Below are 16855 nucleotides of genomic sequence, written 5' to 3' on the forward strand. Positions count from 1 at the left end.
TCTCAGGAAAACCCAATGCTTCTTTGCTCGTGCAATGAAAAGTAGACTGTGGTCCCCACAAAAAGCCTACCTTTTGAGAATTAATAATCTATTTATAAAATTGTCTTTGTACTGGCTTTTTCCCCTTTTCTAAAAACCTTTTCTCCAGTTGCGAAAATAACAGCTACAATACCCTCCCAAACTTCAGTGGCCCTCACACACAGTGAGGCTTACACATAGTCCTGCACTCCCTGGCAAGATACCTTTGTTATTCTTTTGCCTTTTCCCAGAGAACTGAGACCCACTGATCTCCCGTGGTTGTCTCTGCCGTCACTACTTCTCACCAAGTGAGTCCATTGTAAAGGGGAATGGGGTGGAGGGTGGGGATTAACTGAGATCCAGGGGTGCAGAGCCCACAACACCTTTGCTGCTAAAGTTTACCTGGAGGGGATTGCATATCTAAGGGGCAGCAGACACTGACATCAGTGCTAACCAACTGAGGGTCCCCAGTTTTGGCGGCGCTAGCTCGCTGTCTCTCCCAGGGTGAGTCATTTTAACCTCCTTAGGTTTCAGTTTCCTCGTAGTCATGCAAATGAGAGGGGTGGAAGAGGTCAGAAGTTCTCACCTGTGCTCAGAAAGAATCCAGAGTAATGTGCCCTATTTCCCTTCACTCAATAGGCTTCTTGGGGGATTTGAAGGTGGAAGTACTGTATTAATCTCTATCAGAATAAAAACAAAGGGAACATTAATCCCAGATGTTAAGAAGGAACCCCCCAGTGATGCTATAATGTGTCTCAACAAATGAGTCTACTTTGTACCCTTTGGATTTTCTAATAACAACTCTTTTCCCTAAAAAAGAGGATTCAATGGCAGTTGTTACACTTTTTTTTTTTAATCCTCACCCGAGAGAAGGCCAGAGAGAAAGAGACAGAGAGAGAGAAACATCGATGTGAAAGGGACACATCGAGTGGCTGCCTCCCGCACCCACAACCCAACCAGGGCTGGGGACAAACTACAACCGAGGTACGCACCCTTAGCAGGAACCAAACCTGGTTCTTTCTGGACCACAGGCCAATGCTCTAACCACTGAGAAACCGGCCAGGGCTACACTTTTTATTAGTTAATCTTTACAGTCTTTTTATTCAGAGGCCAAACGAGCTACAAAATAATTTTCAAAAGCCTTTGGATCTCAGTGAGTTAACATTTTAATGAATGACTCTAGTGATTTTTAAGTGCTGTGCTAAGATTTTCATATAGAAAGGGTTTACTCTGGTAGCTGATTTTGTTACAACTGCCATTTTTCTAGGATTATTTTTTAACAAACCATTCCTGGGTCATACTGGATGAGTATGGGTCTGATAAACCACCTCTGGCCTTTAGAGAAGACCTATTTATTTATCCTCAAGTGTCCAATTTGGAAACAGCCAAAACAAGGAAAACCTGAATAAGCTGTGCATATTTTCCTATTTGTATTCTCCCCAAATGCAGCAAAGCAAAGCCCTTTAATTGTAGTATTTCGTTATCCACCAGTCAAAGTAGCAAACACATTTAAAAAATAAAACGATCGCACATCATTAAAAAATTCTCACCTCGCAAGAGTGGCTGTCAAGGCCCTTTCCCATGCCTCAGGTTCTACTCGTTGAGTGTGCTCATCCAAACAGGCATGAAATCAGGATGTGATGGAAAGGGGGACACGACCACCACGACAGAAATATGGTCTAGAGGGCAGAAAGAGCCCTGTAGAGACTGCTCTTCCTTCCCAGTGGCCCTTGTCTGATTGAGGCAGGACAGTAGGAAGTGAGGAAAACTCCTTGGAAAGTGGAATGGGGAATCTGAGAGAGATGGCTCATTCAAACTGGCCTCCAGCACCCTGACTTGCCTGCCTCCAGCTCCCTTGCACATACATTCCCTCAAGCACTAAGCCCTCAGGACAATAAGGTTGTGACTAGATTAGTATCAAATTTTAGGAACAAAGCCTGGGGTCTGTTAACCACAGAGAGAGTTTTTGTTAAGCTAGAGATAACATCTAGGTCTCAGTTGTGTTTCAGCTCCAGTCCCAGAAAAGCAGCAAAACCAGATGAAGCAAGCCCTGGCTGGCATCAGGATCAGCTGCAAAGACCAAGGATCCCCCGACCCTAGCACTGACCAAGCAGTTAGAGACCATGACTCTGACTCCGTATGCTCATTTTTTATTTTATTTTTTTTAATCCTCATCCGAGGATATTTTTCTATTTATCTTCAGATAGAGTGGGAGGGAGAAAGAGGGAGAGAAAGAGAAACATTGATGTGAGAAGGATACACCTACCGGTTGCCTCCCGCATGACCCTGACCAGGGCCAGGACTAACTGCAACCGAGGTACATGCCCTTGGCTAAATTGAACCCGAGACTCATTGGTCTGCAGGCCATTGCTCTACCACTGAGCCAAACCTGCCAGGGTTCCATGTATTCATTTTGATGAATCAACATATTAAAGGATACACCTGGAAAACTGATGAATATTCTATTGAGATCCTACCCTGAGACCTCCCTTTAATTCCTGCATTTAGAAAACAGATAAAAACCCTTAAGACAAAGAACCCAGTGCACATACTTGCACATGCACATGCACTCTCATGAACTCTCTCTCTGGAACATGTCCTGGCCTTCTTTTCAGGCGTGTATCTTTGCTTTATTTCTCCTAAGCTCTAAGGGTCCCCAAGAGACTCACAACCAGGGGAGTAGTGGGCAGCAGCAACTCATCCTAGGCTAACCCCTGAACCTGCCTCCAATGGTCCTTCTTTTGCCTCCATAACTTGTTTTCTGAGTCAACACAGCCCAGCTGGCTTACTTTTCTTTTGTCTCTGTCACTTTCTTTCTATAAGGCCAAGGCAGCTCTCTAAGGCTGCTTGAATCTTCTCTTTGAGTGTACTTTTGTTCTACATGCTAAATAATCTTCCTCTTGTGCTAGAGTTTTCGTCTCTGAATTATTTTTTGCTGAACTCAAAAACCAATAGCCGACATCACCAGTGGCATCATCATGCATGACCATCTTTACACATCTTCCTAAATATTTCAATATAAACGTCCATGAAGTATGAATGACTCAGTATTAAGGGATCATCAAAAAATGTTCATAGTATTGACATAGAGCTAAAGAACTATAAGAAAGACAAAATTCTACAAGTATCTTGTTAATCACAAGTACCAATTATTTCAAGTAGGTTTCCATTTACACTTAGGAGTGCACATTATGAAACCCAAAGATAAAATAAGATGAGAATAAGAAACCATAGAAGTATCAATAGAAGAAAGCTTTTCAGAATATTTTGAATTTCAGAATAGTCAAGTAACACATACTGGGTTTTCACAAAGGAGAAAGAAAAGCAACAGTAAAAGATAAGTGAAATCTTAGTTCTCTTTAAAATCATGCAAAGGTAAATAAAGAAACGCATTATTCCTATGTCAAATTCCAGCCATTCAGCTCACTATCTTTTCTATCTTTCCTAGCAATTGCTAGGCAAATTCAAAACCTCAGAAAAAACAGATTCTTAAAAAAGAAAAAAAATTCCCTGGAGTTAAACGAAGAAAAACCAGTGGGACATAAATACTTAACAGTTATACTGGGTATCTTACTTCCTCATTTGCATGTCACTACAAAGAATGAGGGTGAGGTAGATTTCATACCCTGAAAGAGTAACTTCAACTCTTTCACAATTCAACTTTTACCTCATTTGTAACTCTAAATCCACAGCCAAATGTTAAAAACTAGACAACAGGGACCCAAAATGGAGGCACTTACACTAAGCCCCACCCCCTTGTCACCCAGCAGAGACTTCATTGAAGTTTCAGCTCTCCCAGACAGGGAATCTTATACTGGTCAATCAGGAACTGCCTGCTCAGCACTAGTTAGTTCATCCGCCTGATAGACCCCAGCCACCCCCTAAAGGACAGTGACCTTGGCAATAACAAATCTGTTTTTTTGCCTAGTATATCTTCCTTGTCCTGCTCACTTCTGCTTATAAAAGTCCTTCATCTTGTTCAGTTACTCAGAGCTCCTTCCTGTCTGCCAGGTGCATGCTGCCTGGTTCATGAATCCTTCAATAAAGCCAGTACAATCTTTAAAATTCACTCAGCTGAATTTTGTTTTTAAACACGACACATTTACTTAAACTTTACCTAACTAAACATAAGGGTTTCAAGGGCTGCTACGTACTCACTGATATTTGCTATCATCCGAAATGAGACTGGTTTCCGACACATCTAAAAATACAAGTAATGCTCATCTTGTCTCATTGTGAGCAGAATACACAACTGAATTGTAATTACAAATAACTTTACCTAATTTCTAAAGCATTCAATAATTTTTAAAAAAGTTTTAGAAACAACCAAACCAAACCACATGAATGATATTTGGATTCATTTTGTTCACAAGATCAGAAGGTAGGTTTAGGAAACAGCAAAAAAAGTGTGAACTAGTTCTCATCCAAATGCTCATTTATCTCGAGTTTCCCTGCAGGGCTGGCGAGCCCAGCCTGGACACTTCCCTTCGCAGCGGGCCCTCGGGCCCCTGAGCAGGCCATACATGGCAGCTCGCAGTAGTGACTCGGTGAGAGTCTGCAGTTAAGACCTGATGAATTTGATGGTATGTGAATTATATTTCAATTTTTAAAAACAACTACATTCACTAAATGCCTGTTATGTGCATGAGGGGTGCTTTCAAATGTGTAATAGTAACACAATAATGACTAATATATACTAAACTTCTTTTATAACAACAGTAATCTCTAGTAAGCATTCACTACACCCTAGACATAGAATCTCATTTAATCTTCACAATAAGTCAGTGAGCTGGATTCTCTAATTGTCCGTTTTATGGATATGGTCACTAAAGTGGGAAGGAGTTTAGGGATTTGCTTCCATTCTTACAGCTAGAAATGGAGCTGACAGAATTCAAAACCAGGCATGTCTGGCTCCAGAGTGCATACCCCCATCACTGAAGGATGAGGGCGGAAGTCAGCACACATGCTGAGAGACTGCTCCTGAGACAGCCACCCCTCCTCACACTCCCAGCGTGCGGAGCACAGTGCGCCAGGTCTGCCAGGGCTCAGTGAGAAGTGCCATGAGGACTGCGACAGGATGAAGACTGCGGACAGGAAAGTCTTCATGGAAAAGAGGGACTGGGTCTGGACAGGCAAAGTGAAATAATTTTTTACAGGGAAAATTAACTTAGCCTGGCCAGAGTGGTGAACTGATGTGAGGTACAGTAAGGAGATAAGGTTTCAAAGGAAGATTCGAATCAGCCCATGGTAGGTTTCAAATGTCAGGTCAATCAGTTCGGAGTACACCGTGTGCAGGCCCAGGGCAGCCACTACAGACTCCAGCGTTTCTGCCTCTCTGGCCTCCATCTGTGGCATTAGAGGAAGACGTGTGGTGTAATAGTCAACACAAGGGCCCCAGGGTTCAGAACGACCTGGTGTGATACCTGACTCGGCCACAGACCAGCTCTGTGACCAGAAGCAAATTACTTCAGCTGCCACACCCTTGGTTTTCTCATCCATAACATGAGAAGATAAAACACTGTTGATATTATGAGGAATAATAAGATATGCATGCAAAAGCCCTCAGTAAGCGGCCTGGTTCTAGAAAGTATTTGATTAATGTTAGCTGCTGTTATTATCAATATTAATAAAAATGCTGTCGGAGGGGCAGGATCATCCGTCGAAAACTGAAGGGAAGATGGAATGGTCGCCTTGGGAAATGAGACGGGGGTTCTCAGTGTGTGGGACACGGCCAAGGCCGGTCAAGGCCTCCATTTCCTATCGCCTGGCCCCATTCACAGACACCCGGGAGGGAGGAATACAAGCTATCACCACTCCAGCCTCTACCAGTTTTTCCTACGCAATGAAGTCTTTCTAGATCTGGTTTTATTTGGGAGCTACTTGGTAATTTACATGAGACCTTCTGTCAGAAATACTTCGGACAGGTTAGAGGAGGGAAAAGGTTGACACTGTGTGTTTTGCGGGGAGGGCGAGGAATCTGCTTTAGTTTAGCTGCCTCTCCAGTTTCCTGACTATAATGCAAACAGTTTAATCAATGACCTTTTATTAAATTGAGCCATTGTGACAAGAACAGGGAACAAAGAGAGCATTTGTTGTATAACGATATTCATCTGTTGTAACCTGATCAACAAAACACAGTTACTATGGGCTATGTGAAATAATAATCCTTCTTTATAATTGCATTATAATAAAATTTTCCACTGTTCATTTATACCTTAGAGTCAAAAGAAATACCCTACGTAATGGTTAACAGTAGCAGCTTATCTCGAAGCTTAGAACTGACCAATAACACTGTAATCCAATGCATTTCAAAGGCAGCAACTGAGGGGCAGAAGGACAGAAGTAACACATGTTTAACATCTACTGTGCTGGGGTGGAACTTTAAGTACATTATCTCTTTTGGTTTTTACAACACTATAAAGCTGGTCTTAGCACCCCCGTTTTACAGAAGAGAAAACCACTACCCTAAGAGTTTCAGTAATTTAAGGTCAGAGGCATGAGTAAAACTGAAATAAGTGATTGCAAAGGCTCTGGGTTTTTCCCCACCTACCACAGGTACATTAGGAGATGAATGCAAGAGAGAAGTAAGCAAATTGAATTTGAAGACCTTGAAATAGAAGCTTTCAAATTTCTAAAGCTGAGCTCTGTATTTTTCTTATCATATTGCTTTACTATTACATTCTTGTATATTTAAAATATGAACTAATATTCATACTTCATATAGCGGTATTAATAAGGCATTTGCAAACATAATGAAAAAGAAAAGGTTGATGGTTAACTGCTGACAAGTGCAATGTACATATTAACAGTTTGCTACAATGGAAAGTATCTTGTGGCCTGAGGAGGCAGCATTCCTCGAAATGATTTGTCAATGGTGGCTCCCCTGATGTTAAAAACCGGCTTTTTGTTTGCTTTAAGAACAATAGTAAATTGCTTAATTGGCTAATAGTCAAATAATAAAAAAGCTCTTAATTTTTTTAACAGTGGTCATAATAGCAGCAGTGGCAATGTCCAGAGCATTCTAGTTTCATTCATTTTGGTTAGTTTAGTTTTTATGTTTAATTTAAAATATCATCCTCAAAAGTGGTTATTTCAGGTTAAAAATGGTCATAAAGTCTCACCATAGAGAATATCTCTCCAATATTATGAAGATCAGAAAAATAGCTAAAATCCTTATGCTTTAATTACTCTTCAAATTAAGCATGAACTTAGAACATAATATTAGTGCCTAATAGCCACCCATGGGTTTACTTTCAGTCACAAATTCTAATACAATGACCATCTTTAGACCTAAGGACATATATATTCTGTAACACATCTTTCTTATGTAAAATGTCCATTTGGGATCCAAGAAAACCTTCAAATGTTTAGGTGAAAAAGACCTGTTTACCAGTTAACCAAAGATATATAAAAAGTGAAAGGCAAAATAAGCAGCTGTCAATTTCTAAAATTCCTAGCTACTCATTCCTTATTATGTTGTCTTCATGGTCCTGTATTAAAATCTTCAATAGAGCCCTGGCCGGTTTGGTTCAGCAGTTAGAGCATCGGCCTGCAGACCAGAGAGTCCCTGGTTCAGGACCCACTATGGGCATGTGCCTAGGTTGCAGTTTGTCCCAGGCCTCGGTTGGGGTCGTGTGGGTGGCAACCACTCGATGTGTCTTTCTTATGTCGATGTTTCTCTCTCTCTCTCTTCCCCACTCTCTACCTCCCACTCTATCTGAAAAAACAAACAAACAAAAAAACTTTAATAGAGTTCTTAACTGTAAGTTTTAAATGTTAAAAATTGCTACACAGCTATTGTTTTACATTTAACTTAGTATGCATTTGTGGAGAATTTTAAGCATGCAATGTAATGTGAGATTCTGATTTGCAATATTCAAATGACCAACATTTACCTATTACTAAAATGATGATATAGGGGAGCAAAAATTTACTCTCTATCCTTCTTCTGGCTGGTCTAATAATTAAATTGACATAAATAATTACATTAAAAGGAGAAAAACACATTTAATTATGTACATACAGAGGCCCCATAGGTATGGCATTGAAAGGCAAGTTGGGCAGTGAGGCTTATATGCCAGCCCGAGCTAAGAAATGGGATGGCTGCCTGGGGCTTCAACAGGGAGAAGGGTAATTCACATCTGGTAAGAAGAGCAAATGGTTTGGTAATTAGATATTTGTACTGTCATACACATAGATCATTCAGATAAAAAGTTATCTCTGGTAACAGCTCTCTTTCTGGGGCAAGCCCCTTTTCTATAATTCCTTCAGGTAATTAAAGAAATAGAAGTATTTCCTGAATCTGCGGGATCCTCATTGCCTTCAGCCAAAATTGTCCACATACCAAAGTGGGAGATTTTGGGGAGGATTGTCTGAACCCTTTCAATGGTAAGACAAAAAGCTGAGAGTAGGGTAATGTTTATATATTTTAGAAAATCTGTCTAAATAACAAATAGTAGAATTGAATAAAGATACATATTAAGATGGCGGGTAGGTAAACGCAATATCTGTCCTCCCACAACCACATCAAAGTTACAACTAAACTACAGAACAACCATCATTCAGAACCGCCTGAAATCCAGCTGAATGGAAGTCCTACAGCTACAGAATTAAAGCAGCAGCCACATCGAGACTGGGAGGAGGGGCGGCAGCACGAGGGGCTGCGGGCTGGTCCCACACACAAGTGTGGCAGATAAAAATCAGGAGGACACCTCGGCTAGGAAGGTCCTTCCTGAGGACTGAGGGGTCCCCGTCCCACACCAGGTGCCCCGCTCAGGGTCCCAGTGTCGGGAAGAGAATCCCCATCACTTCTGGCTGGAAAACCAGCAGGAACTGAGGCTCAGGGAGGCTGAGGCGGCTGGAGCCCCAGGCAGCTCCTTAAAGGGCCCGCGCACGGACTTATCGGACTCTCTCCCTCTAAGCTTGGAGGGGAGGCAGCTCGAGGGGCGCCAGAGACATACAGGGAAGAACTGAGCTGTTTGGCACTGGAGCGAGGGCTGGAGAGGGGGCTTTCTCCGGGACAGACGTGCTATCGGAGGCCTTTGTCCCTTTGGTGAGCCCTTCCCGGGGGCGGCAGACAGCCACCATATCTGGGACTCCAGCAACCTGGCTCACACTGGTAGCCCCGCCCTGGTGACTCCCTGAGGCCCCGCCCCACCCAACTTTCAGGCCCCCCCAAGCTGTTGCCACTTGCTTAACCATAGGATTGGCCTGTCTTGGATCCTGCTTCAGGTTTTTCCTAAATTCTTTCAAACGAGCAGCATCTGGTCTCAGCGAGCCCCATACCTCTCGTTAAGTAATACACTGAAACAAACACAGGGAGGCGGCCAAAATGAGGAGACAAAGAAACAGGTCCCAAATGAAAGAACAGAACAAAACCCCAAGAAAAGAACTAAGCGAAATGGAGATAAGCAACCTAACAGATACTGAGTTCAAAATACTGCGTATAAGGATGTTCAGTGAACTTAGTGAGAACCTCAGTGAACTTAGTGAGGGCCTCAAGAGCATAAAAAAGGACCAGTCAGAAATCATGGATACAGTTAGAATTGAAGGAGGCATTAACTGAAATAAAAAATAATTTACACAGCTTCAATAATAGAGTACGTAAATCCAAGGTGCAAACCATCGATTTGGAATATAAGGAAGCAAAAAATGCCCAATCAGAACAGCAAAAAGAAAAAAGAATCCAATAAAAAGAGGATAGTGTAAGGAGCCTCTGGCACCACTTCAAGCATGCCAACATTCGCATCTTGGGAGTGCCAGAAGGAGAAGAGCGAGAACAAGAAATCGAAAACCTGTTTGAAACAATAATGGCAGAAAACTTTCCTAACTTGGTGAAGGAAACAGACATACAAGTCCAGGAAACACAGAGAGTCCCAAACAAGATGAACCCCAAGAGGCCCACACCAAGACACATCATCATCAAAATGCAGAAGGTTCAAGACAAAGAGTGAATCTTAAAAGCAGCAAGAGAAAGGCAGCTAGTTACCTACAAGGGAGTTCCCATTAGGCTGTCAGCTGACTTCTCAAAAGAAACTTTGCAGGCCAGAAGGGAGTGGCAAGAAATATTCAGAGTGATGAAAAGCAAGAACCTACAACCAAGATTACTCTATCTTGCAAAGCTGTCATTTAGAATCGATGGCCATATAAAAACTTTCCCAGACAAGAAAAAGTTAAAGGAGTTCATCACCACCAAACCGTTATTATATGAAATGATGAAGGGTCTTTTTGAAGAAAAAGATAAAATATATGAACAAACAAAATGGCAATGAATACATATCTATCAACAATGGAATCTACAAACAAAATGAACAGGTAGAACAGAAACGTTCTCATAGATACAGAGAACATTTTGTTGGTTACCAGTTGGGAAGGGGGTTGAGGGAATGGGTGAAAAAGGTGAAGAGATTAAGAAGTACAAATTCATTGCTAGATTGACAAACCTCAAAGGGAAAGGGGATGGGGGGGGGGGAAATAAACCAAAGAACTTATATGCATAACCAATGGACACAGACAACAGTGTGGGAAAAGGCGGGAGGGGGATAGGAGTGGGAAGGAGGGTGTCAATGGGGGAAAATGTGGAACATCTCTAATACATTTTACATCCAACAATAAAGATTAAAATAAAAAAGATACATATTAAATATTAATAAAACTTTGTGAAGAATTTTAATATTTGTAAATAGTAATTCATTTTTCTAATGACCAATTAGTTCTTTGACACTTCAATAGTTATGGGTACCTTTATTTCAAAGAGTAAAAAATAAAAAACAAAGGAAACATTCTAATTAATGGCTAACTGGTGGGTGTTATTTATAATCATCTCGGTCAAATGACTAGGCAATGGGAATAAGTGAAAATTCAGAGCTGAAGTAAATAAAAGTTTCAGTATTGGAGAGTTGGTTATCGATATTTCATCCAGACCTTCAGTCTGCTGTTCCCAGCACAGAGGAGAGCTGCCTAAATGTCTGCGACAGAACTGGCTCCGGAGGTTGGCTACATAAACTTCAATCTTTTTTTTTTTTTTTTATCCTCACCCGAGGATATTTTTCCATTTTTTGTACAGACAGAATGGGAGGGAGAGAGAGGAAGGGAGAGAGAGTGAGAAACATCGACGTGAAGGGATACATCGAGTGGCTGCCACCCGCACGACCAACCAGGGCTGGGGACAAACTGCAACCGAAGTACGTGCCCTTAGCGGGAACCAAACCCGGGTCTCTCCGGACCGCAGGCCGACGCTCTAACCGCTGAGCCAAACTGGCCAGGGCTCAACTTCAATCTTAAGAAAAGTTTCTAGTATTGAACTGTATAAAGAATAAAACGAATGTGCTCATCTGCACTTAAAGCACAACACTGATGGAGTACTATGCAGCTGTAAGAAAGAAAGATCTCTTATCCTTTGAGACGACATGGAGGGACCTATAGAGTATTATCCTAAGCGAAACAAGCCAAGCAGAGAAAGACAAATATCACATGATCTCACTTATTTCTGGACTATAATGAACATAATAGTTGGAGGAATGGGGTAGTCCCAGAGACATGGAAGTGGGGTACAGACTGACAATCCCCAGAAGAGGGGGAGAGAAGAGATAAACCACTGAACTTACATGCATGTGTGCATGAACAATGGACATGGACAACAAAGCCGGGGACAGGGCAGGGAGTGTGGGGGAGAGGGGTATCAGTGGGGGGAAAAGGAGAAACATCTGTAACAAAAATAAATAAATTAATTAAAATTTTAAAAAAGCACAACACTGAACCATGAGTGACTGGTGGTTTTCACCATTTTATTCACTATTCGCAATCTTGTGGATTTCTTTCTGCCCTGGAAAAACTGAACAGTAAGCTGGTCTTAATGCTAATATGTTAATATTGAGAGTTACAACTTCAACCCTAACATTTTTCTTTTCCTTCTCTCCATTCTTTACCCCATTATCTGTTTCTTTCTCTCATACACTTCTCCCTTAAAAGCTTATCTTTGTCCTAAACTATATGACTACCTGGCACATACTATATTTGTATCAGAGAACTTATTAAGTATACATTACTACATATATCTTCAAACTTAACTCTAGTTGTTTTCCACTGATCTTTTTACACAGGGTTGACAATATAAATGAGATATGAGCACAGTATACATGTTCTTAGTTTAAATTTCTTAGATCAAAGTTTACAAATAAGTCCTATATCAGCCAACAGTAGATAATTGTTCTATTATGGTTATTGCAGCTACCAGCAATTCAATACTGCTTAAAAAAAAATCACCCTGGGCCCTGGCCGGTTTGGCTCAGCGGTTAGAGCACCGGCCTGCGGTCCAGAGAGACCCGGGTTCGGTTCCCGCTAAGGGCATGTACCTCGGTTGCAGTTTGTCCCCGGCCCTGGTTGGTCGTGCGGGTGGCAGCCACTCGATGTGTCCCTTTCACGTCGATGTTTCTCTCTCTCTCTCTTCCTCTCTCTCCCTCCCACTCTATCTGTGCAAAAAAATGGAAAAAAAAAAAAAAATCACCCTGGCTGGTTTTGCTCAGTGGTTAGAGAGTTGGCCTGGGTATCGAGGGGTTGCAGGTTCAATTCCTGGTCAAGGGCACGTACCTGGGTTGGTTGCAGGTTCAATCTCCAACCCCGGTCGATGTTTCTCTTTCCCCCCTGCCCCTACTTCCATTCTATCTAAAAATCAATGGAAAAATATCCTGTGGATTAACAAAAAAATAAGAATGTTATGTTAGGATAACATCTTACTGATGATATTCCTTACTGGGAAAGAAGACTGACTAAAGCCTCCGTGAGCGGCTGTTTTGTAAAGGAGCTTCATTCCAAGACAGCAGTGTCTTGAAAGCACACAGTTTCTCTAATGCACATGACCTCAGCTCTATTAATATAGGTTGCCTGTGCTCTTCTCCTTCTTAGTATATTTGTAGGCGTGGTCTTGGACTCTACACCACGACAGAATGCTAAGGGAGCAGGAAGCAAATGCACTGGTATTTTGTTGTTATCCCAAGGCAGCTAAAGAAGCATAGTGACAAAACAGGTCTGCGATTAGATAATAATAAAGCTCTATGTCACAGCAGGAGAAGGGGACCTGACAAGTGAGCAGCCAGGACTAAGGGCAGGCTGAGAGCACACTGCTGCGTCAACAGCACCACTCCCCCCACAAGGCCTTCGCTCAGATGACTCTTCTCATACACTTCTGTGTGAACACCGAAAAATAAAACCTTCACAGGTAAATATCAACCATTTCAATTTAATCTCTAAGTATCTCCCTCTCCGAAAACTTTAATCCACTTCTTCTAAAGAAACTAGCTTCTTGGCATTAAACAAGCAGTATTGTAGAATTCTGTATTTAATGAAATAGAAAACATTTCTTGACCCAGCATGTCATTCATAGGGTATTCTATAATACCTAAATAACTAAAAAAAGAACTAAAGTAAATGACGAATACAGAGCAAAGTTACTACAAAGATGATGGAAGAAAAAGAGACGTTCACATTAAATATACTGTATTTTTTGTTTCTTGCTACAAACAGCACAATTTTTTAAAATACAGAAATTATAATAAATTCAATGTGAAACAACTTCCTCTTGGTTTTAATGGTCAATAAAGAAATATATAAATTTAAAATAAATAAGTTCTTCAAACCTTTACTGGATAAAGGCTTATTGGTTATTTTGGCGGTTGCTAAGTAACGTTTTCTTCTGTAGGGCTAAAGCACATGAAATTAGCAGGTTTTCAGAAAAAGATAAATTGAATGTAAAATTAGGGAATGGCATTTGAAAAGCAAAAGGGGGGAAAGCATTAACTTGCTAATCAGGCTGTCAAAGAGGTTTAGTGACTTGCAATAGTGGTCAAACAGTTTGTTTTCCACCAGTACTAAATGAGGTGGTCCTTTAGTACACCAATATTGTAATAATGACCATTATCCGCACCTCTACACTTAGCAGCCTATTTTGAATATCTCAAATTAAATCAGATCAGAATACTCCAATTACTGCTACTATCAGTGATCTCTACAGATCTCTTTCTCTAACAGTTATTTTCCTCAAATCCCTAGTTTCACGGTACGTCATAACACTGTTTATACATAATTTCTTTTTTACTTAATGTGACATGAAATTAGCAAAGCTACAGCTTCATGACACTGCTTAAACTGCAGATGCATGAAACAGGTGTTCTTCAATGTCAACATTGTGGAATAACTTTTTTTACAGGTATTACTGTATCAACTCAATGCGTAAAGAGGAGTGCTGTTTAATCTATTAGGTATAATCATGGACACTTTTTTTAAAAGGAAAAAGGCAAATAACTGAAAGGAAAATCACTGTAGAATTTCAGCTGCTATGGGGAAGAAAAGCCCGGAAGCGGAATACAGCTCTAGCGTTGTGAGGACTCAGGGAAAATCCCCACCCCACCCGCATTTCTCCTCTTCCTCGGCTTTAATATCATGTTGCAAGTTGTGCACACGGTGTAGGGGGTTAGGGCTGCCGCTGCCAACCTTTGTTCACACTGTCAGTTCCTCCCTGAGTGTTCTGAGAGGCCACATGAGCAGTTCAATGCAGAGGCGAGAGAGGGTCGGCTAGTAAATGGCCAATGGAAAGAACCCAGAAGCACAAGGAAGACCTTGTCTCCACGGAGAAGGAAGTGCATGTGGAAATGAGCTTCTCCAGCACCATAGACTGGAGCAGCTCTAGGCCGGAATGGGGCCATCACAGTGGTCCGCCGGTCAGACTTGCTGTAGACTCCCCAAACAGAAATGGATTAGTCTCCACTACTAACACATATGACCTAGGCTCAGTGGTAATTTGACACCCCACATTTAATATAAAATCAGGCTTTTCTCAAAATGTGACTTTAGGTAATTTATTCTCTTTTTTGTTTGTTTTTTTATCCTCACCAGAGGACAGTTATTGCATTTATCTTCAGATAGAGCGGGAGAGAGAGAGAGAGAAACATCGATGTGAGAGAGACACATCGACTGGCTGCCACCCACACAACCCCAACTGGGGCCGGGGACAAACTGCAACCAACGTACGTGCCCTTAGCGGGAACCGAACCCAGGACTCTCTGGTCCAAGGGCCAATGCTCTAACCGCTGAGCCAAATCGGCCAGGGCAATTTATTCTCTTTATTGAGAATATCAGACCTTCAAAAGGGTTGGGACAGCAGAGAAAGAGGAACATTTAAAAAAGCATTTACAATGCAGTCAGAATTTTTTTTTTTATCCTCACCTGAGGACATTTTTCCATTTTTTGTTCAGATAGAGTGGGAGGGAGAGAGAAACATTGATGTGAAAGGGACACATCGAGTGGCTGCCACCTGCACAACCAACCTGGGCAGGGGACAAACTACAACCGGGGTACACACCCTTAGTGGGAACCGAACCCTGGTCTCACTGGATTGCCGGCCGACGCTCCAACTGCTGAGCCAAACCGGCCAGGGCTGCAGTCAGAATTTTTATCAGGCAAGAAGTTTTATTTCAAATTCACTGGTGGAATCTATAAATATATCACTCATTTCCTGGTTGCTTAGGCCATTAAGGGTCTAATCTATTTCCTGAGCTGAAACTAGCTAATGGAAAAATATTTAGAATAGTAATCATCTAGTGAGACAGGCATTGGCATCTATTCACCCAAAACATATTCTTGGTTATAATTCCCTGCTGTAATTTACAAAATTTATTTCTAAAGGAATAATCTCACTTTTTACAATGAAAGGTCTTTGCTAGTAAAATATGGTAAGGTTCCTCATTCTCTACCCCTAATGGTTTATAAAAGACTGAATTTACTTCCCACTTTCCCTCAAGAGGAGTCATATGATCCAGCATGAGAAATAGACTGATAAATAAATAATAAGAACAATGTAAGAGTATGTCTAACAGGCTAATCCACTGGCCAAAGATTTAGATGGGGCTGTTCTGGTTTCAGTGTACACTACCAGAGATACGCACATCTTCTGACACATTTCTCTCTCTCCCAAATGTGTTTACCATGAGAAATCCTGTGATATCTATTATTAGATGTATAAAGGAAAAAAAAACATCTTTCTCAGTGTTGATTTGATGACGATTTTAATATCCAGTGTATAAATTTAACTATGTGAGTGTTAAACTAGGCAAGGTCTTCATCAACTCTATTTTGCAAGGAGGGCGCAATTAGCAGGTGGGAATACATGGCTGCAGGAGTAGAAATCTTTGGAACGAATTACTGGGCCAAACAGTAGGAGAAGGAAGGTTATCTTACATGGAGAATAGGAAGCAATGAGATCCTTCAACCCCTCTCATGCCTCAAGCATATCAAATCCCCTCACTCCCTGTACAAATCTCCTAATACCCTAATCTATTCAAATTGCCTGGTCATATAAGACAGCAAACGTATACAGAAGAATGATAAGAAGAGGAAGGAATGAGAAGGACATTAGGTCCTTGGTATTATCTTGAAAGAAAATTTACATCTTTTAGCGTGATGCTGGCAGCTGAAATAGTTAAATCACAGAATATTGATAATTTAAAATAATAGAAGTTAATTTTTTGTTCATGGAAAGTTCAGCTGGCAAGAGGGTGGGGGGTATGTAAACTACGCTGTCAATCAGAATTCTAACTGATGGAGATTCTACCATCCTCAACATGGTTTCCAAGGTCACTTTGGATGCCTATATCCAGATGGCACAAGAGACAGAGAGCATAGAAGCTATCTGGGAAATGTGTTTAAAACAGCCAGACTAAAGGAAGAAATGCATATCACGTTTACTCTCATTCCCCTGCCAGACTCAGTCATATGACTATACCTGACTGCAGAGGAGGCTGGGAAATGTAGTCCAGCTGTGTTAGCAGGAAGAAAAGAAAATAGG

At 41.4% G+C, this 16855-nt stretch overlaps 1 protein-coding gene across 19 annotated transcripts in view; it reads right to left on the minus strand.

The window, feature by feature from the left end:
* RABGAP1L (RAB GTPase activating protein 1 like) overlaps nucleotides 1-16855 on the minus strand; it is a 460914-nt gene that overhangs the window by 70146 nt on the left and 373913 nt on the right. Inside the window, exon 20 of one of the 19 annotated variants that reach the window (XM_036273780.1) lies at nucleotides 610-698. The exons of 17 other annotated variants lie outside the window; for them this stretch is intronic. In XM_036273780.1, coding sequence (XP_036129673.1) covers nucleotides 651-698 — 48 coding nt within the window. In that variant the 3' untranslated portion in view covers nucleotides 610-650. Of the gene's footprint in view, nucleotides 1-609; nucleotides 699-12657; nucleotides 12705-16855 lie in introns of those variants that run through there. One more of the 19 variants, XM_036273782.1, reaches the window with a different exon arrangement.

The sequence above is a fragment of the Molossus molossus genome, unplaced genomic scaffold (genome assembly GCF_014108415.1).
Source record: "Molossus molossus isolate mMolMol1 unplaced genomic scaffold, mMolMol1.p scaffold_m16_p_20, whole genome shotgun sequence".
Taxonomy (NCBI): domain Eukaryota; kingdom Metazoa; phylum Chordata; class Mammalia; order Chiroptera; family Molossidae; genus Molossus; species Molossus molossus.